General features: G+C 35.2%; 1 protein-coding gene across 2 annotated transcripts in view; it reads left to right on the top strand.

Moving 5' to 3' along the window:
* Reln (reelin) overlaps positions 1 to 23,663 on the top strand; it is a 452,906-nt gene that overhangs the window by 306,299 nt on the left and 122,944 nt on the right. For both annotated transcript variants that reach the window (XM_076862447.2, XM_076862444.2), the window contains exons 17-20: positions 287 to 353; positions 4,134 to 4,367; positions 5,041 to 5,202; positions 9,837 to 10,073. In XM_076862447.2, the coding sequence (XP_076718562.1) occupies positions 287 to 353; positions 4,134 to 4,367; positions 5,041 to 5,202; positions 9,837 to 10,073 (700 nt within the window). The remainder of the gene's footprint in view (positions 1 to 286; positions 354 to 4,133; positions 4,368 to 5,040; positions 5,203 to 9,836; positions 10,074 to 23,663) is intronic.

A 23,663-nucleotide genomic window follows, 5' to 3' on the forward strand; every position in this document is an offset into this window, starting at 1 on the left:
AAGAGACTCTGTTAAGGAATTCCTGTCATATGGTCCTATTTTCTTTAGCACAAAACATTAAAATCTTGAAAAGGTTATTTATGGAAGGCAAAGCACTTCCAGCAGGTTTGTAACTAAACACTTACCCTGTCGCATAGCACTTCGTAGGTCACGATGGATTCCTGTTACCAAACACATAGGCAATAGGCCATATTTCATAGATTTTGCTTCACAAAATTGTACTGTTGTTGTTCCTCGTTTTTCCAGTTATGTCGCCATCTTTTACATGATTCCTTTTTTCCTGCAGTTTATATTGGTCCATCGTGTCTCAAGTTCTGTTCTGGCAGAGGACAGTGCACTCGACATGGTTGCAAGTAAGCATTTGGAAAAAAAAAAAAAAATGTGCATGCTTTTCCTTTTTGGTATATAATTTATATATCAAAGGCAGAGTCATTTTCATTGATTTTTAGTATTCTTTTTTGTAGGCTTTTGAAGTATTTTTAAAACCAAAACCAGGATACTCCCAATAAAAATTAAATGAAATTTAAATGTATTTTATAAGTGAAATTTAATAAATTTATATGAGGGTCAATTGTGAACAGATTTAGTATCTCTCATGTAAATTTGTGAACAAATTGAAATTCATCATAACTTGATGGCTCTCTTTCCTATCTTTGTTATATTCCTCTTCATAATATTGTTCTAGTGTTCATGAGTCATGTTTTGATTCCTAGCATAATTTGTCAATGTTTCATTAAAGACAAAATTACTAATGATCCATAGACCCAATGCTAAAGGAATCAGAACTGGGCCAGATTTAGAAGATCTGATAAGAAAATGCAACATCTTTAAATATAACTTTACAATCTTATGTACTTCTGAAAATTATTTGTCTCTTTAAGATGATTATAAAGTATTTTGTAGAGCAGTGGTGCTGAATTTGAAGTCTGAAATTATGCATTTCATACTTTAATCATCACTAGTAAATTGTGCTATGTTTATAGCAAGAATGGATATTCACATTTATTATGTCATTCTCAGATTAATATTTAATTATAAAATATTCCAGGAATACCAGAAACACAGCCAACTTTGTCATACAGATAAGTTAAATACCCTCAAACAAAAAGAATAATTAATTAATTGGGTAGTTAATGACTACAGAACTTACAAAGGGCATTGAACCTAATCATTTGAAAATTATATGCATGAGGCAAACACTTGTAAGCCCTGAGATTAGACAGAAGGTTAACTTTTTAAAACTATATTTCAGTGGATTTAATTAGGAAAAAAAATCACTCTGCACATGAAAATGTCTTGTAAAGTATGTGAAAAAATGGTAAGTTTCTGTTTTAATTTCAAAATATAATAAAAGTCTCTGTGCTTTTAAATAAAACTATCAGCTCCCACTCCAGACACTGCCTCATTAGATCTATGTAACATTGGCTGGTGTTTTCTTCAAGTTGTATCTTCATCCATAATCTATAACCGGGACATCCACTTTTTAAATGTATTTAAAATAAAATTAACACAAGATAAATTTGAATGGTAGGTTTGTGCTTTTAGATATTGTTCTTTTTGACACCATATGGTAACCTAGTTAATCATATCCTTTCCTCGTTCTGAAGTTTTACAAAATATTTTCACCAGTTAGAAATAGAGCTTTTTCCCTATTCTGACAATGCTTTCTGTAACGTTCATTGGCCTTCTATATTGGGCTAAACATTTGATCACTGCCTCTTTTCCCAGCCTATGTGCCTTGTTGAGTTTGAGCAAAATTGCAGGGAGAAAAATTATATTCAACACCACTTATTTCCTTTAAGCAGATCCTTGAATTTGGGGGATCTGCAACTGTTTTTCTCCACACTGCTACCCTCATTATTACTGTTAATTGCTACCTGAATCCCACCTGCTTCTGTTCCCCAACATTTTCCTTCCTGTCTACAATCCCAAGCCTGGGTTTCTAAACTGACTAAATTCACTAATTTGAGAGCCTAACTGTGTTGCGAGGCTAATGGGGAGAGGCAGCATTGGAACCCTTCTGAAGTGTGATCCGTGAATCTCCACAGTGGGGGCTTTTTTCTCCACATACAGAATGAACATAATGCCACATTTAAGAGTGGCTAGATGAACCAGCAGGGACGTATTTGGAGTCAGGGAACCTCTTGTTGTCACTGAAATCACTAGTTTGTGCAGCCTTACTGTTCTGGAAAATAACAACTACAAAGGTTTTTGTTGTTGTTGTTGTTTTTATTTGTTTGTTTTAATTTTGAAATACAAGTGGAATGCTTCTCTATATTCTTTCCCAACTGCATAATCTTTTATTAAAACTAGACTATAAGATCACTAAATAGGAAATGACTCCAATGTGCTTCATCTTATATAGTCACCAATTTCTCCCAACCACTAGTCCTAAGAAGACACATTTAAGATACATAAAATCCCATTTACCCTAAATAGATACTCTGGCAGTAGTCTTGTTTGGGAGAACAAATTCCAATTTGTTGTAATGGTAAGACACATTCAGTTTCCTGACTTTAAAATGTGTCCAATTTAGCAATTTTTTTTTCCTTTTTGGAATTACTTGGTTATTTATTCAGAGTCGGACTATGTCCATGGGATTATATGTGAAAGAAAACAACTGTTTGAAACTAATTTACATGTTCAGTGAATATTGTTTTTCTTTATGACACCCTTCCTCAATGCTGTTCACGATGCCAAGACAACCCACAAACTTCATGCTGCAGTTGTTCTTGGCATTTTAGGGTGCAAATTCTTTGAAAATCTAATGGAAATATGGACTTCTCCCCAGAAAATCTAATTCATATATAAAATTTGGCATTTGATTTTTGCACATTCACACATACTGTGGACCCTGTGGAAGGTCAATATGGACCCCAGTTTCAGTAACACTGCTTAAGAAGTATCCTCTGGGTCACACCATAGTTATCACTTCATTGGCATACTTACTTTACAAAAGGTTTGTTTCAGACTAAAGGAAGTTTGAATGCTTCCATGAGAATCCCCTACACCAAAAGAAACTAATCCCATTTTATAATTGGTAACATTGTAAGTATAGTAAGAAAGAAATGGTGCAGTAAAATAAAGTAAAAATAAAGAAATTGAATTGGGTGCTATGGCATATTCCCAGAGACTCAGGAGGCTGAAACAGGAGAATTGCAAGTTGGAGATGAGCCTCAGCACTTAGCAAGGTCCTAAGCAACTTAGTGAGACCCTGTCTCAAAATAAAAATATAAACATGGCTGGGGATGTAGTTCAGTGGTAGAGCACCCCTGGGCTCAATCCCCAGTATCCAAAAATTAAAAATATTTTTTTAAAAAAAGAATTTGGAACTAATTTCTGATGAGCATACTCCTTAAAATGTGAGAATTTTCTCATATTCAATTATTGATCCATCTGTGATGAGGTTTTACTCACTGATAGAAGACTCAGGGAACTCCTTATATAGTCTAGTCAGCTAACAGAAATATAGCACATTCTCCCAAGCAAATTGTTGGGGGTGAGAGAGGAAATGAGTTGATTTTTCTTGAAGCATGCCTAACTTGGGAGCCCACGGAGAGACCACACAGTTATCCTAAGAATTTATGTATAGGTCAAGGGTGAATATATTCTCTTTATAATCTCAATATAGGTCTGAAATGGTTAAAGATATATTTCCAATTGTTTCTAAATATTTACAATAATTCCTATTATAATATGTCTTTTTGCATTTGTCCTTAGAGGAAACTTATTCCAGGTATCTTATTTGAAGTATTTTATTTATATTGTTTTCTTTATAAATTTAATGAGTATTATTATAAGTATATGTGTGTGTATCTTTACGAAGATTTTAAGTTGCAAATATGCAGGCTACAGATATGAATGAGGTCACTGGTTGAAGGTGAGTGCTGAATTATTATTTTAATCATAAACTTATTATAGTAGCAGTTTATGACGACTATATTCTTCTGGAATATTTACAGTCAATAAGTCCTTATCAAGTTTTCTGATTCCGTATTCTTCAGAGACTGATAAACTTCATTTACCATTCAATCAAATCCTGGCCTCTGGACTCCCTCTTCCCCAAAGTAGAATGAAGACCCTCTGAAAGAATTCACAGTTTAAGATATAATTTCACACTGTATTTCTTTCAGATGTGACCCTGGGTTTTCTGGCCCAGCTTGTGAGATGGCATCCCAGACATTCCCAATGTTTATTTCGGAAAGTTTTGGCAGTTCCAGGCTCTCCTCCTACCATAACTTTTACTCTATCCGTGGTGCTGAAGTCAGCTTTGGCTGTGGTGTCCTCGCTAGCGGTAAGGCCCTCGTTTTCAATAAAGATGGGAGACGCCAGTTAATTACATCCTTCCTGGACAGCTCCCAATCCAGGTGAGTGAAGGAGGGCTGGAATAATGCAGAAACCAGATGCTAATGTTGAATTTACATCTCTTTCAACTTATATTCTTTTTTCTTTTTTTGCGGATATATCCATCTTCCAATTTTTAACCAGGATGGAAAGGAACTTACCATTTATTTAGGGTTAATTTGTTCCAGTTTTTAATAAACTAGAAAGCTCATCAATGACTTTGAGATACTAATGACTGACTAGATTTTTTAAAATATGAGATGTTCAAATCAAAACTGTGCTCTCAAGCCAAAGGCTAGTTAATTATTCATGTAGTTTTATTTATTTGACAGCTTGCAGAGGCTGATTAGATTTATTCCACATCTTCCCTTCCCCCAGTTCTTAATAAATAATGCAGTAAAGGAGTGATTGGCATTTTAAGTGTGTTTACATAAGTACATAATATACAAATATGTATGCACATACAGTTATACTTTTATGGATATATATCTGTATTTAAAATATGCACATTGATCTCATCTACACATATTCATACATCTCACAGTGTCATTACTTACATTTTGTAACAGAGGGATAAGTGGAAACCTACGCCTTGTAGGTAGTTAATTTAAATTTTTGAAATTCTTTAAAAACCAAAATGAACATTATAAGTAAAAATTTTTATGCATCCGCTAATCATAGGCAATTCATGTCTAGGTTTCTCCAGTTCACATTGAGACTGGGGAGCAAGTCTGTTCTGAGCACATGCAGAGCCCCAGACCAGCCTGGTGAAGGTGTTCTATTGCATTATTCTTATGATAATGGGATAACTTGGAAACTCTTGGAGCACTATTCATATCTCAACTACCATGAGCCCAGGTACGTTGGAAATCATTTGGAAAAATGGTTAATGTGATATCTCCTTCCTGGGACAAACATAATTTAAACAGTTTAAGATTTCAGATTTTTTTTTTTATTGAGAGATGGAGAGGACAAAGATTGATGTGTCTTGCAATAAAAAACTAGCGAGACACATTTTTCTAATCTTTTTGTCTGACTGATTTCTGATAATTTGGAGAAAATTATTCTTATTTTGAAATGTTCATCTAAGGAAAATATTGTGTTGTTTAGGAAAGAAAAATGGTTGATAGCAGCTTCCTTATTCTATAATAATATCTATAATGTAAATTATTAGATATTATTTTAATATGGAATTAAATGGTAAGTACTGTTAACAAATGTTTATTGATTTTATAATAAATTATGACATAATAATTAATAAAATATGATAACCAATATGTTTCTAAATTTTGCATGCAGTGTAAAGTCCCTAGCAAAGGTAGGGTGTGAGGACATAATTAAAGCCCTTTCTTTAGGCTGCTTCTGTTTTCCTTTAGCTTCTATATGTCATGACCTATTGTCAGATTCAAGTTTTGCTTAAAGGAAAGTCATCTTTAATGTTAGCAGAGTAGTAACCACCATTAGTAATAGATTTCATACATATTTGAAAGATTCTCTCCCCCGAAAGAACACTTTCTGAGATGCTCACCGCAGTTCCTTTTAAAAGAACAAGGGAAGAGAATGAGAAATCTCAAAATTAAGGTAAAAAATTAAAATATCATTAGCAGTGCACATTGTGGTCTATACGCACAGTCGTGTGTAAAGAACTAACATTGGTAGCCACCTGGCTGTTGGATAAACACCAGTCCCCTTTCTGAAAGAACCTTTTAATCATAGGAGATGAGAAGGTGGAGGACATTAGTTATTCAGATTTGCATTGGCACCATGAGAAAAGACAGAGAAGTAGGAGAGAGAGCCACTGACATATTTTGCAATTTTGTGTAGCTCTCCCCCCATATTTAAATATTTGCAAATACATGAGTACTTTTATTTTCTAGAAAATGAAGTAGCAAGCACATAACAGAGAGTAATTAATAACTATTATTAAATGACTTAGATTTTATACATCATAAAATTTTAAGAATGCACCAGCCATGTTGGGTATTTTCCCTATGTATATAAAAATGCAAGGCTGAATTTGTTTTTCTCACACAGTAGAGATATATGAATCCTAAAAAACATTTTATGGACTCTCCATAATAAGCATTAAAAGAAAATTAAACAAAAATTAAGGTATAATAAAAACATGAAGAAAATATCACAATCCTAAGTTAACTTGGCCTAAAGCCCAATTTTTTTCTGACAAGGATGGACAGCTGCAAAATTCAGTAATCAATCTATATCATGAAATTTAATTAATCTTTGTTGATATGAAAAATAATTACACATTTAATGTGCTATTGCAAAGGTATGTTTAATCTTGCCTGCCATTTGACAGCAACATTTTTCTTCCAAGCAGAATCAAGGTGGCTTTTCAATATTAGGTATGTGCAGAGCTTGAAAGATTATGATCACAGTAGAGATTTTTTGAAAAGGGGAGTGTGGTAGTGATAGCAGTACACTTTCATTTTCTATATATGTACCTCTGTCTGTGAGACTCTTCCTCCCACCCCCTGTCTCTTACAAATATTAATAAAAGGTGACATGGCAGAAGTGGAATTTGATATATTCTAGATACTAAATTGTATTCCATATGATAAATAATACAAACCATGAAGATTCTTCATAGGAGAGTTAAATATATCTTTATGCCTTTAGTCATTTTCTGTATTTTCTTCAGTATAAATTGCTTCCTATAATTTCTGTGAGTTCCATATTGTTCTTTTATGCCATGGTTGTTTGAAAATGAAGTGTGATCCATAAATTAGATATGCTTGCTGGCTAACCACAGATAATTTGCTTGTCTATGATTCAGCAAATAAAAGAACCCAATCTGCTTATTTATAAAATTTAAAATTTAGCAATATATCTAAATTAGTCTTTTAATTCAAACTGACTAGAATGTCTTGTGAACTAATTGGTACTTTTATTAATGTAAAATATTGCTATTGAGACTAAAATTATTCTAGATTTTTCTTAATTATAGGGCTTTTTATATTCTAAAGTTATTATAAGATCAAATCATAGTTTATTTTTATATCTTGATTATCGTATTTGATTTCTTCCTGGTTTTATCATGTCATCCAATTTCATAATACATATAATTATTGAACATTTTTTTAAAAAAATCCATGAACTTCTTCCCTACCCACAAAAAGGGATATTGAGACAGAAAGTTGAACTAAGTCTCTGGGTTCTTATCTAGTCATATTCAAATCAAATGATCCTATATCTATTTTAACCAGTCACTCTGATATGTAGGAGTAGTGAAATCAGCAAACTCCCACTCCACCCCAAGATGTGATATAGAGGGTAAGAATAAGGCTCTAAAACCAAGCTGCTTAGATTCAAATCCTGTCATTGCCACTTAGAATCTGCTTAACCTAAAAGTAATTTTGAAAATTTTTTTTAGTTGTCAATGTACCTTTATTTTATTTATTTATATTTATTTAGATATATCAAACCCAATGTCTCACACAATGTTAGGCGAGGACTCTACCACTGAGCTACAACCTGAGCCCCTAAAAATAATTTTTAACCTTCTCATGCCTCTGTCCTTGCATCTCTTGTCAGGGATACTGGTAATAACACTTTATGCACCAAGGACTCGTGGAATCCTTATTATGTGCCAGGTACTGCACAAAGTACTAAGATATAGGAGTGGAAAACAGGCAAGAAAGTCCCAGATCCTTACTTTATGGATATCATTATATCAATTTCACACATGAAGATGCAAAGCACATGGAATTATCTCTCTAGGGTTGCAAAATCACCAATAATTAGGTTTCAGAACAAGGACTCTAACCCAAGAGTTTGATTGTAGATGAAGGGTCTTAACTTGATCACTTTAATTACTGCTATGTGATACTGCTATCACATGCATATATATTTTGTTTTCCTTAAAATTTTCCTGCAAATCTATTTTCAGTTGTTATTTTTAAGCATATTATTTATTTTCCTAAGAGAGAATATTAGCTCCTTTTTAAAAATTATTACCAAAAAGAAAATTATAATTTTCTAATAATAGGTTGAAGTAAATTAAATTATTGTCAACACTTGATGTTTTCATTGGTTAGCCAGTTTAAACATAACTTAATAACTTTATTTAGCCTCTGTATGTTTATTATGAATAAATACATGTATCTATCTAATAAAAATATTTTATTGTAAAATGAAAATTAATTTACCTTAGTTTTACTCTAATAAATTTCATTAGTAAAAAAAACTCAGCAGATCATGGAAAGTCTTTAAAAGTCACAAATGTATTTTGCTATGTCTTTATAATTTAAGAAGTGTTTTAAAATTTATATTTCTGGGGCCAGGATTGTGGCTCAGTGGTAGAGAGCTTGCCTAGCACACAAGAGGAACTGGGTTTGATCTCCGGAACCACATAAAAATAAATAAATAAAATAAAGGTATTGTGTCCATCTACAACTAAAAAAAAAATTTTAATTTAAATTTCTGTGTTTGCATATGGATTATCCATTATTAAAACATGCATTTGCTCATGCACCAAAACGTCCTTCCAGGTTTTGTGTTTTTTTTAGTTTTTGTATAACCAACAGAGATAGTCATGTTCTTCTTCCTTATATATCCATGTACAAATTATGTAAAGGAAAAAATGGATATTGTTTTTAACTAGTTTTAATATGTAATTCTTTTGTAAAAACAATATGTTCTTATACATATCATTTGACATGGTTTTTTATACAACAAAGATATGAAAATCAACCTAATTTCTCCATTAAATTCTGCCTTGGACATTGAAGTTTTTAAAGTTTATATCTGAGTTATCTCAGCTTGTCTCAGGAAGTTTTTCTTTTTGCTAAGCAGTGGGGAGGAGAGTGGAGGGCAATTGCAGTCCCTTCAGTATGCATTTACTGCAAGCACCTCTCCTGGAGTTTAATTGTACATTGATGGAGACAAATGTTCCATTTGCTGTTTGTTTCACATCTCACCTGTGTGTGGATGTGAACAGCATGGTACTGTGATTTATGGAGCTTTCAAGCAGATGTCATTGCAGTGGCAATTAATGTATGGTTCCTGCTGCTGTGTACAATAATTGCTCCTGGAAATTAGATATTATTCTTAATTTTCTTCCCCATTTGTCAGATACAGGTTTGTTGTCATAGCTGCCATGACACAGCAAGTGACCTATACGCACTTTGCTAAACTCTGGGGAATGAGGAAGAGCCATGGTTCTAGCCCCAAACTGTAAATATGTAATGAGCTGCCATGAAGTCTTTCACCACACTCCCATGAATCCTGCCACTTTGACTACTGTGTTGTTTTGAGTTAACCATTTTGAGAACAAATGAATGAGCATGGTCACATATTTGGATGGGTTTAGAAAACATTGTTAGAGTCAGCCAAGAAATTGGACATCTCAAAAGAATATTTATAATAGAACTATTCTTAAGACTACACTTCAGGGGAATAAAACTGTCCTGCTGTACATATTTGTATATTAAGACAACAAAGTAATTTGAATTTTTAACTTTCTTTTTCTTTAGAATAATCTCTGTAGAATTACCAGATGATGCAAGACAGTTTGGAATTCAGTTCAGATGGTGGCAACCATATCATTCTTCCCAGGGAGAAGACGTGTGGGCTATTGATGAAATTATCATGACGTCTGTTCTATTCAATAGCATTAGTCTTGATTTTACCAATCTTGTGGAGGTCACTCAATCTCTAGGATTCTACCTTGGAAATGTTCAGCCATACTGTGGCCATGACTGGACCCTTTGGTAAGGATTTCATCATTTTCATTGTATAATTTACATTAGGTATTGGAACATATGTTCTTCCAGTTCATTTAGCATTTAGTCATTTGTTAACAAATACTTACTGAACCACTTAACAAGTGAATATTATGCCTGTAAATAAGATGTCTTCAGAGGAGGACTGAAAACAAAATAGAAAGATTAAATAAATATGAAATTTCATCTTCCTTAATCTCAAATTTTTGTTTTCCACAATTACATATAAAACCCTCATCAATAAGTGCTGCTAATGAGCCAGACGTGGTGGCACATGCCTATAATCCCAACAGCTCAGGAGGCTAAGACAGGAGGACCCATAAATTCAAGGCCAGCTTCAGCATCTTAGCAAAACCTTGTTTCAAAATAAAAAGGGATGGAGATGTGGTTCAATGGTTAAGTTCTCCTGGGTTCAATCCCTGGTAGCAAAAAAAAAAAAAAAAAAAAAAAAAGTCCTACTAATAAAAGTGACTACCATATTCTCCCTTCATGTAGGTCCATGATGATCAGAGTGAAATCACTCTGGTTACTATTTAGCAAACTTTCTCATAAATAGTTCTGTTTTCGTGCTGTTTTATACAAACTCCAAGAAGTTTTTTTCAGCCCTGATTTAGTAACTGAGATGTCCTTTTTAATCAAGAAATATTGAACCAGTGACTCATATAGTTGATGCCAATGGGGTTTCAAGATTGTGGAATATCCTAATTAAGATAACACCCTTTATTTTTAAATCCCCCCATGCTCAAATTGAAATTTGATTATACAGCAAATAGTAAATAAATACTTTCAGTTGTGATTAGTATTTCATTAACATCAGCCAGATGATACAGCAGTGATTAACTGGGATAGGAGCTGACTACATGACGTAGGGAACTCCCAACATGCCTTGCAGAGAAGACAACCTGTGGATAGTTCAGACAGTGGAATGATACACTCTACATATTGGAAAGTGAAAAACAAGGAAGTTCTAGGCGTGTGGGGATCTGGAGGAAGGGAATTTCAGCTATGAGGAAATGTGGTACAAAGACCGCAAAACAAGAATGACCATGGCCTATTCAAGGACCAGGAAAGAGGCCCGTGGTACACGGAACCCATTTAGTGAGAGAACACATGTCCAGGAGGGAGACCACAAGATGCTCAGAGGCCATTTCATGTGGGCTCAGAGATCCCGGATTAAAACTCAGGTCTGCATGATTCCAAAGTCCACAACCTTCACCACTATGCATACTACCCTGCTCTAGTTTCCTTTAGAACTGTAGACCTGATTGGGGAATAATTTTCTTAGAGATTTTTCTTTTCTATTGAGTCAATTTAATTCCTTCAGATGAATCATGCTGAAAGCTATTCACCACCATTGTCTCTGGAGAGTATATCATAAATGACCCACCAGTGACCTTATCATAATTAGAGGTAAATTTTACACACCGTTGCACAGAAAATTACCTTTGATGGGAATTGTGCATGTACAGTCACATTTCACACACAGCAGGCTAAAATTCTAGCATCAAAATGACAGCTAATGGGATGGAACTACAGCTGGTCACTTTTGCTGCAAGCATGTCAGGCTAGATAGAATGAAATTCTATTCAATGTAGGAAAGGTTATCTTTTATGTTTTCAATTTGATAGCATCAGATGCTTATTTCTATAGAGGCTCTTCCTTCATCCTCTTGCCTCAATGGAAATTAAGGGGTGAAACAGATAGAAAGATATAAATATGTAAGCCCAAAATGCAATTCATTAGAATTTTATGCTTGTAAAAATTTTAATTGACCTGAATTAACAGTAATTCCAGTTGGTCACATACCATAAAACATATCCCATAAGTTTGTGTATTAGGGCTTTTTTTTTCTACCACTTTTAATACAACAAAGAGTCCTATCATGAATGCAAGTCCTGTATCATGTTTATTTTCATAAATAGTTAACATCTGCTCAAATAAACTCCAAAGTTGCTGAGCATTTTAATTTAACACTTGGGTTGAATGCATGATAACAGCAGTTTAATTTCTGTGCTTTGATCAAAACCCTAAGAACAATATCCTTTCACACAAGTCTGATGAATATTCTTAACCCACCACTGCTTTAATTGATGGAGATACATTTAGTTGGTGAAAGTACAATCACAGTAATTATAGAAAACCATGAGAAAATATAAATAATTATGCATTCCCCATGGGCACCTTGAGCAGCACCATAGGAATTTTATTAACAACAACATGTGAGCAATCAGGTTTGACTTTCTGATCTTCTCTGAAACAAAAAGGAGTTGTCTTGATCGTGGAACAACAGAGGGGAGACTCTAGCAGTGATAATGAGACTAGAAAAACACAGTGACCGTTTTAATAAGGACATGAAACATGCTTGCTGTTCATTTAAATGAAACAACATGGACGATCTCAAACTGTTCCCATTTTCCTAGCCAGTGAGTCAGAATAAAACCCCTTTTAATGACACTGCTTTCTTTCTGCTGCTGTTGAGGAATGAATTGTCCAAAATTCAATGTGAAGTCACTTTGGTGACATTTTTCAGAAACACTTGTCCTATACTGAAATTTAAGGGATGATACTGACCAACTATTTATTCCTGCCTCCTCATCTTAAAAAATCAGGTTTTTTATAAAAAATCTTTGAAGCATGTTATTTTATTAAGTAAAAAAATCTTTAAACATATTTGAATACATGGCTTCTGCCCTCCAGTGACCTTGTTTCTCTCTAGGGACATGTAGACATGGTCTACACTGAATGGCTGGTATTAAATTAATTATTGTTGGCTCTTCCCAGCTGTGAGTTCATTTGGTTCTCATTTTCTAACTCATGACTTTCCATGAGCTTGGATTGTTGTTACTGAGAGCATTCTCCAGGGAATACTTGGACAATTGCTTTTTCATTAGAAGAACTGCTGTCAATATGTTGTAAATCACTTTATAGCTTGTCATCCTAGAGCACATTGTTTTTAAGTAAAGAAATGAGTTGATTTTAATTCTTCGTAGTAGGTTCCTTTCTTCCATACACCGTATCTGAAGTCAGAACTTCTGCTTGCTTCCGGATTTAAAAATAATTTTAAAACCTATTACATATATTTGAAGATCCCAGAGGGAAATACTTTTGACTGAGGTTTGTTCAAGATTGTTAGTGCTCATACTAAAGGACATTAGTGTTTCTCCTTCCTATCTAATAAACTAGCCAGATACAACAAGTGGAAAGGACTTTGCTGTCATGTACAGCTTTGGTTTTAAATGTATGCATATTGAGGTGACAGTTGTTGTATTGGAATTGGCAGTTGCTTTTAGTGGTTGTGGTATGGTATAGGTTTGGGCTTTGAGGCCATAGGTTTGAGTTGAAATTCAGGCAATTCCAATGAGAAGCTTGGATAATCAAAGCAGGGAAGTTTTAACTAAATTCTCAAATTTTAACCATTTTGAGGAGTGTATCTTGATCAACCTATTTTAAGAAGATTGCATTAAAGCAACTCTTATCAAAATAGGAAATACCTGAGCCAGGCAAGGTGGTGCACACTTATAATCCCAGCTGCTCGGGAGACTGAGACAGGAGGATTGCAAGTTCAAAGCCAGCCTCAGCAACAGCAAGGCACTAAGCAACTCAGTGAGACCCTGTCTCTAAAGAAAATACAAAATAGGGCTGGGAATGTGGCTCAGTGGCCAAGTGCCCCTGAGTTTAATTCCTGGTATGCACCCACATACACACACACACAAAAAAAAAAAAAAAAAAAAATAGGAAATACCTAAACCTTACTAGTAAATAACGTACAATAGACATGCCTGACTTTCAGTTCCTGCTCTCTCAGTATGTGCCTTCTAGGTCATCATGACCTGGTGGCATCTCTCACCCTCATTCCAACTCTAACCTCAGCCCTCTACCTGATCCTCTCCATTGCCAGCCCCTAAAAATTGGCTCGGGGTGGAGCATAGAGAGAGAAACACCATCACATACAATTTTTTTTGTGATTTCTAGAGATGACATTTTAATGGCTTCATTTTGAAGTTACCAAACATGTCCCAATGTCAAAGCAGTAATATCAGAAGTTGAGTGAAATGTATTTAGCTTCTCTGAACTTGGGCTTGCCATCTGTAAAATGAGGGCAATAGTTTCTGTTCCCAAGATTGTTATAAACTTTAGGTAAGGTCACCGATAGAAAGTGCCTACTGTTTATCTGCCTTTTCCACTCCCTTCTCTGGTTGAAGGGAAAAAACTGGTATCTGTAGTTTCGCATATGTGGGTCTGCATTATGAGAAACTTTCTTGAATTTTAAAGGCTAGTAAACAACATTTTGCCTGAATAATGCAAAAGACCATGCCTCTAAAATTTAAAGAATTCAAATAGAAATGTTAAGTAAGCTTTTTCTTGTATAAAATAGATTTGATCAGTGCAAAAGAAAGATCATAGTGGCTATACTTATTTTTGTCAGCATTTTCCTATTTAAATACCAATCATCACCTCGGTTTAAGTGGATTATATTCCAGTAACAACTGAATATGTTATTATAGACAAGATTTTGTGAATGGTGGGTAGTTATGTTATAATGAAATCCCACACAAAAAGTGTCCTAAAAGCTTATTTGTCTTATAATGTAACTTAAACATAGTTTATTTGCAATAGGAAGGTACAAAAAAAGTACTGTGACCCTATTAACAAAGTAAAAATTAAGATAGGATTAGAAGAGCTATAGTTTTGCTTATCATTAGTGGTGCTTGAAGAAAAGCAGATTTAATTAAAAGGAGATTTAGTAAAAGGTGAAACTTGCAGGAACATGAAAAGAAACTCCTGAGAACTTCATGGACACTAAAGGTGCTCATTTTTTATGTCTAATGTTTTATTTATTGCTAATTAAAGCTTTCTTTTTTTTCTTTACACAAGTAAATCACTAGCACTAGTCCTGTTAGGTTCACATTTTAGAAAGAAAGATTTTCTAAAGTAAATAGTGAAAGGAGAGAGAAAATAAAAGCAATGTGTGTAAGAAGTGAAATTCACTGTGGATGACAAAAGATGTAAGGGGGAAACAAGTAGCACTGGGTGGTGTGTGATGAAGGGATGGGATGCTTTTTTGAAGCTTAGCTTTTCACACCAGCCAGAGGTGGCATGTTCAGCCCTGGAAATGTAGGAAACCGGAGAGAGAAGACGAAGAGAACAGCTTCAGGATGAGTAGCCCAAGTCAGAGGGAACTGACAAATTCTGTGTGCTCCCGACGTTTAAAAAGTATGTGTTCTTGGCCAGCCGTGGTTGTGCATGCCTGTAATTCCAGCAGCTTGGGAGGCTGAGACAGGAGGATCTCAAGTTCAAAGCCAGCCTCAGCAAAAGCAAGACACTAAGCAAGTCAGTAAAACCTTGTCTCTAAATAAAAAACAAAATAGGTCTGGGGATGTGGCTCAGTGGTCGAGTGCTCCTGAGTTCAATCCTTGGTACCAATAAAAAAAAGAAAGTATGTGTTCTTATGTCATTGGGGTACCTATGATCATGGACAAGATAAAAATTGTTTGTGTATTTTATGAGAAGCAGTGGTTTCCCAGGCAAAAACCTCAGACAAAAAAGGATGCTAAGTGCCTGTTTATCTCAGAATATAAATTAAATACAATTCATTTGCCATGAGCTAGAAAATTGTACTTTAGCTCTATTGATGATGGAAGAAAACCAATAATTTTGTGTTATATACCAATTATATAATACTATAGCAGAATTGATGGATGGGTGAAATTTTAAGCTATATCCCAGAGGCTATTAAGTTGTCGTTAAGGTGCTTCTAGGTTTTAAGGACCATCAGGAAACAATGATGTGCAGTGATGAACAACCCAACAAGATTCCAGACTGACCTGGTGATCCCCTAGTAGTATCCCTACAGATGCATCAGACTTCAGGTGCATCTGTAGGGCACTCAGACCTGCACTGGGATCTGTCACACATTTAACAAGCACTGGGCCACATATTTTTTATTTGATTTGATTTTTTTTTTCAGTACTAGAGATTGAACCCAGGGATGCTCTATCACTGAGCCACATCCCTAACTCTTTATAATTTTTATTTCAAGATAGGGTCTCACCAAGTTCCTCAGGCTGGCCTCAAACTTTGATATTCTTGGAGGGATTACAGACCACACTCAGCTGGACTACACATTTTTAAATGATATATGCCTCTTCTTCTATATGTTGGTTAATTTTTTAAAAATAAGGATATATGAACCAGAGTCTTTACTACATGCAGATCTTTATTACTTTCTCTTTTTTTGTTTTTTAATATTTTTTAGTTGTCATGGGCCTTTATTTATTTATTTATATGCAGTGCTGAGAATTGATCCCAGTGCCTCACACATGCTAGGCAAGCACTCTACCACTGAACCACAACCCCAGCCCCAGATCTTTATTCCTTTCTACTAGTCTATGAAATTTGTCAAAGAAGTTTCTTGATGCTCATGTAAAGATTGTGTTGTTGGTAAACTTGGACAAAGGATATCTCCAGTTAGTGCCTTGCTGAAACTGTAGATGTGCTTGATTACTCAGGTTAAGAGGAAAACTATTAAACAACCCTTTGTAAAATGAATTGACATAGAATAAAAATAATAGCCAAGTAGAATTTCTACAGGATTTTCCTTTTATTAAAAATCAACCTATAACTTATATAGAAATTTTCTGTATTTAGGGTTTTGTTTTTAACAACTTAGATTATTTTCACAATGACTCTTAAAATGAGCATCAAAACAGCTAAAATTGTTCTGCTGAAGAAAGTCAGCAGCTCCCAAGAGCCACCTCAACTGCCACTTCCTAGTGAACTACTGACTGGTCTAGGAAGTTTCCCTGCTAGAAAAAAGGTAAATATGTTGAGTGACACACTGCAGTCACTTCCTATTATTCTCAACAGCTGTGAAAAGAGTATTCTCAGTAGCTGAGGCTTTCCATACCTCTATAAAATTGCTATTGAGTTTAACCCTAAATAGATTTATAAGTGACTTTCTAAAATAGAGCCTATGTATTAGGCTTTTTCACCATAAGGATCTCATTACAGGAAATTTTTCATTTATTGATAGAATAATGTATACATTCAAATGTTCATCGATGCCTTTACAGGCACTATTTGTACTGAAAGGGTAGCAGTCACTATAGGACATGAAGATAGAGAAGCTCCCCTTGCTTATGGAGCTTCCATATTCTGGAGGACAATAGCAACAATAAGCAAGTTTTTGAGACAGGGTCTTGCTAAGTTGCTGAGGTTGGCTTTGAACTTGGGATCCTCCTGTCTCCCAAACCACTGGGATTACAGGTATGCCCCACTGTGACCAGAAACAAGTTTTCATTCTTAATAATATTCTTGATTATTATGATGCTATGAGGGTAACCAAATTAGTTTTAGGTGGCAGAAGTGGAGAGGGGGCTATTTTAGGTGAGAGGGTCAGGGAAGCCCTCTGGGATATTAGAGTTCAGAATGATGATTGACAATGCTATGGAAGAAGAGCAAGTGGGTGGAGAGAACTTTGAGGACAAAGGGCCTGAGGAGACAGGAGAATCAGAGGAGTGATGTGACCTTATGTTTTTAAATAGTGATGGTTGCTGTGTGGAGAATAGATGGCAGAGGGTTATAGGAGAGCAGTAGAAGGAGCTTAGCGAGGAAGTCAGTTACACCATCTGCACATGCTGTCATGGTGCTTGGAGTCGGAAGATGGCCATGGGGAAGTGGACCCCTTGATCTGTTTTGGAGGACATGGTGATGATCAGGACCAGCCTAAGAAAAGGATATAATGACTGTGTTCCAAGACTCATGTCCTGTTGATGTCCACTGGGTTGATTTTTGAATCTTTAATTTCTCAAAGTTAATTTCCCTCAAAATCTTCCTTTTGGACTAAGTAACTAAGTAAGTTTCAGAAGTAAGAAAACAAACCACTAAACAAAACAATAGCAAAAAATAAATCTACATTTGATGGATGGGATCTGAGGTTATGTCTGTTGAAACAAGAATTCAGTAGGCTGAGGCTATTATTTTCTATGGAAAGTGGTTCACAAAAATCGCCTTAGTCATCTCTGGGTCACCTGGCTGTCTCAGCCTCTACAGCCTCCCCGTCTGCCTCACTGCCTTTCACCAAATCAACCCACTCAAGTTCTTCTTTCTTGCTGCTCCAGCAAGCCAAACTCTTTTTTCCCCCAGCACCTTTGCACTAGCTATGTCTCTGCCTAGGAAGCTCTTCCAGTACTCATTTTGGGCACAATGCTGGAGCTCCAAGCTTTCCAGGAGTCTGGAAAAAGCCCAAGAGCTAGGAAAATGTGTATTGTCTCCAAAATAGGACAAGAAAATTGCCAAAAAAAAATGAGCTAATGAATTTTAATTTAATGTCTACAAAACACAGCATTATGCCAACTTCATTAATTACTAAACTTATTATTCATAAAATTTCACAATCTTAGAAATAATTTTCTGTTCAGATTCCTGAGTACGCTGAGAAATCACAGCCATATGTATATTAAAGGCATTACCTATAGCCAAATAAAATTTAAATACAAAATTGTAAAATCCATTTGAAGATTTTTGCAACTAAGAATATTTGTACTTCATAGTGGGACACAGGTGCATTTTAGTATATTTGCTGTGATGTGGGATGGAGTTTCCAAAATTAAAAGTATCAAGGTCTTTAAAAAAATTCTTAAAATGGCTCTGCTTAAGTATTCTCTAAATAATGCACATGGCTATCCACAGCTAGAAGGGGAAAAAGGAGATTTCAATGCAGCCTCATGTATTTTTCTCTCCCTAACTCTCCCCTCCATGCTGAATCTTTTCAGACAGGGCTGTCAGGCCTGACTACATGGACCAGTACTTCTTTTCCTTTCTGAAAGGAAGTGAATAGCAAGGTAGAGAAATAGAAAGGACCCCAGAGGATGTTCAAAGGGCACATCCTAAGAATAGAGGAGTAAGTGTGGATCAGGCAGGGCACTTCTACCTAAGTAACTCTGTAGATGATACGATGCAATGTGAGAAAAACAGGAATACAAGGATTCTGGATAGTCAAGAGACAGCAGATGCTTTGAAGGCAGGGACAGACATAGAACAAGCTAGAAACAGCTAAAGTTCATTGATTGCCTTCACCCCCACGTAAATATCAGGAAGTACTGTAGATGAAAATAGACCCTGATACCTTGTCTGCACGCGCACACACGCACGCACGTACCTGCCTGATAAAGAGACCAGCAGGCACCACTAGAGTTGTGAGAAGATTTTTTTTCTCCCCTCTCTGGTTTGTGGGTCTCCCCCACTTTCTACCTGACAGCTTGTCCTTTCTGTCCTTCCTTCTCGTCTTCTCCCTCCTCTCTCTGGGGGCACATCTTGGACTGTGCTTTGTAACTACTCCCCCTCTACCTGTCACTCAGCAGAGGGTTGTCTGTCTCTCCCACCATTTATTCCAATTGCTAAACATTTAATTCAAAAAAAGGCCAAATGAAGACTTATCAATTGACACTTAGCAATCTTCAAAACCGGTATCTCACCAACAAATTTCTACAAATGTTAAAACTAGATTTTAAAAAATTACTGGAATTAGCTTATGGCATCTAGATGAATTGGTCTGAGTGAATAGGTGACCTGGGTAAGTGACTGGACTACGAATGGAACTCTGGACTCCTAAACAAGGAGTAGAGGACCCTTTCCCTGTAGTGTCTGTGTCCTATTTACCCACCCATCCTACAGTAGTACCCTGTAGATGCTCATAACCTGGGTAGATAGTGTCATGTTCCTTTGTGGTGATGGCCTTTGTGTACAGATAGCTGTACCTCTTAGGGGACTCGGTCCCTCCACTTTTATTTCCCCGCACAAAATGTTGTCTAATCCTTTTGAAGATATTTTCTACTGAGTGCTCAATTTTAATCTGATCTTTGTTTGCAATGAGATAGCTTTCTGTAAAAGCTGAATTCTTAACAGCCAAAGAACCTGACTTATACTTTTTGTTGGCCTAAGAATTTATCTAGCATAAACTATCTAATCCTGATTTAAAGAGCTATATTTGAATTTCTAAACTGAGAGAATAAGGATGAAAATTAAGTTGAAAAATATAAACTTACTTTATATAGGAAGGATAAAGATAAGCAAAACAAAACAGGTGCTAGGAACAAAAGTATATATTAAAAAAAAAGAACCTAAAACAGATGCTCAAAAGCACATAGAGTACAAAATATCTTTGATTGCCAACCTAACTCTGAAATCTTATCTCGATAAATAGGAATGGATCTGGTCACTTAAAAATCCATAAAAACTTTTTTAAGTGAAATATTAAATAACTGCATGACAAAATGCATTATGTAGAGGAATTAAAAATTTTTTTGAGGCTGTAGATTGAATAAAGTAAGTTAAAAAATGTTTACATAAGATAAATGTGATATCTGGAAATTTCTTAGTTAGATAATAAGTACCGTTGAGAAACTGGCTGAGAGAATGTAGTCAAGAAACCAAGAGGAATACTACTAAATAGTTTATCAAAGTCAACATGTTTTATTCTTTTTCTCCTTCTGACATTGGAATGATGCACCAGGAAGCAGGAAATGCCATACCATTTTTGGAACCTGAAATATGAGTGGGTTTCTGGAAGAAACCATGCTAGAGGAAAGTGTGTTGAGAGCAGAGTGAGGAAGAGCTTAGCCCCTCAGCCCGGTTCTCACTAAATCCTTCTAACTGAAGCTAAGGTTGTCAACTAGAACAGAGGTGGGTGCCATCGGGGGAGAAGCTGACAGAAGTGAAGACAGTCAGGGGCCTCCACATATTGCCCACCATAGAGCAAGGACCAGAAGGCAAAACTGTTAGAATTATGAAGGGGAAATTACAGTCTCCATAATTCAGAGTGTGATTTTAATATTTTGCTTTAGTCTTCTGTGGATCAAGATTGCAAACAAAAAATAAGTGAAGACCCATACAAACGAAAGGAGGTAATTAACAAATTTAATTTATTTTTTGAAAGTTTACATATAAAAAATACATATTTCTTTCAAATGTCATTTGCACCAATAAAACAACACCAATAAAACAACATCATAAGAATTCCGCTGCTTAAAAATTCTAAACTTGTATTTGGGGAAGAAAAAAATTCTCCTTAAAAACAACCTATTACAACAAATTTGGAGTGGGGGAATGTTTTTAACATAACAGGCTATCCATTCTCTATATATGAAGAACTACTACAAAGCAATTATAAAGATTAACCCCATTCTTTAAAATGGAAAAAGTACATGAAAAATCTGCTTCCACACACATAAAAATACAAATAGCCAATAAGCACAAATAGCCATTTAATTTTATTAATAATCAAAAATAAAAATTAAGAGACATAAAGTAGCTAAAATGAAAAATATTATCAGTGTTCAATATTGACAAGTGGTAAGAATCAGCTCCTCAGTCATAATATTCTTTAAATGTAATTTGGTACAATCTTTCTGGAAACAGCCCTGGCAGTGAGTGTCAACTTTAACAACATGCCTGTTAATTATCTCTTTTTATTTGTCTGGGTCTTATCTTTTGTTTGCAATCTTGATCCATAGAGGACTAAAGCAAAATATTAAAATCACACTCTAAATGATGGAGGCTTGGCTTTGACTAAGCAATTCTGATTCTAGGAATTTATCTTCAGAAATTATTAGACAAGTGCACAGAGATACATAAGATGCATATTATAGAAACATTGATTATAGCAATGACAAATGGAAATAGCTTTCTAAAATTTCCATACTTGGAGATTGGCTTTATTTGTTAAAAATGACAATGGTGGTGGGTGGTTCTGCAATCTGTACAATTAGATAAATGAAAAATTATACCTCAATGATTCAAATGTATGAATTGCCAAGATCATTGTAATGTCATGTGTAGCTAATAAAAAAATTAAATTAAATTTTAAAAAATGACAATGGAAGATGGCCATTAAATCATTGAAAAAAAAAAGAAAAAGGCAAATACACTATGATTTCTTTTTTAATACTAGGGATTGAACTAGGGCACTTAACCACTGAGCCATATTCCCAACCCTTTTTATTTTTTCTTTTGAGAAAGTGTCTTGCTAAATTGCTTAAGAACTCTCTAAGTTGGTGAGGCTGCTTTGAACTTGCGATCCTCCTGCCATAGCCTCCCTTATCACTTGGATTACAGGCATGTGCAATCCATTTCAGCTCTTAACTTTTTTAAAGAATAAAAATGAGTGTATATGTGTCTGTATATTTATGTAAGCATAAGAAAAATTTTTAGAAGTATTTATATTAAAATGTTAAGTGATCATATCCATATAATGGAGTGGCAAGCTCTAATTTCTTTAAAAAAATGCTTCTTCTACATTGTCAGATTGTTTTTTCAGTAAGTATACAATTTATAAAATCCACTAAAATATTATGGTTATTTCTAATACTGTAGAAATAGCAACTGAGTTAAAATGCTACCTTTAATCCCATGGTATCAACAGGTTTTTTTTTTTTCTATCAAATCTAGTGAACATACCTTTGATGATTATAAGAACATAAAAAGACAATGATATCTAAGAGCGAGATTCATTCACATCTCCTTCTGAAGATGACTAAAACTTATGTGTAGTATCAAAAAAAAATAGCATTCTGTGACTCTTCTGTTCTCTGAAAAGAACTCTGCAGATTTTTTCTCTTTTGTGAGAAAATAGCAGTTTTGCTTCGATTTCTAAGAAATGTAAATATGGATATAGTGTCCTCTGTTACAGCACATTAATAATGAGATTTCAGCCATGTTGACTGTCTGACAAAAATATTCTTAAAGAGGTGAAATCAGTTGTCAAAAATGACTCAGTCCCTGGATGATTTGGCTGTTTGACATGAATTTGCTTTTAAGGAGTTTGTGGCCCAAGTATTCTACTGCTTACTTAGTTATATGTTATCTGCCTTTCATATGAAAGTCTTTTATTTTTTCTGAAGATGGAAAAGAGACTCTGGAGAGAACGTGATTTCTTTAAGCCAAGGTCACCTCAAAACCTTATCTGTGTTCATTACGGCATTGAAGTAACTATAGTTTTGTAAAACCTGTCTGCTCCCCAGGTGAGAGACTGCACTCATGTGCTTATTTCATTTAGCAAACATTCTTTGAGAGCTTTGCACAGGTGGGACATAGTGGAAAGGATGTCAAAATAGAAATCAGAAGGCCTCATTTCTCGCTTTCTAGCAACTGTGTGACTCTGGGGCCAGCAACTCCATCTCTCAGTTGTCCTTCTCTGTGACACAGTGTTACGGATCCCTGGTGTCTCCCAAATGGCCTTAGCTCAAAGGTCAAATGAGATAATCCAACCATTGGAACATCATGGTGTCCAACATCATGTTTTCTGTGAGATAGGGGCCTTGTTCTGCATCTTTTGGGGAAGCAGAGTAATAAAATATGATCCCTTGCTGCAGGGAGGCTTCAGTATGGTTAGGAAAGCAGGTCCTCAGCAGCACTCGAAATTAAGCAGGAGAGGAGGAGGTGAAGGAGCTATACCAAGAACTTAGCACTGTGGAGACTGAAGTTACATCATGGTGTTATCCATTTGACTGGTGTCATAATAGCCTACTAGCCTTCTTGCAGTTGGAATTGAGGGGAGGGGTAATACTGTCCTAGTGGAAA

Source organism: Callospermophilus lateralis, chromosome 1, assembly GCF_048772815.1.
Source record: "Callospermophilus lateralis isolate mCalLat2 chromosome 1, mCalLat2.hap1, whole genome shotgun sequence".
NCBI lineage: Eukaryota > Metazoa > Chordata > Mammalia > Rodentia > Sciuridae > Callospermophilus > Callospermophilus lateralis.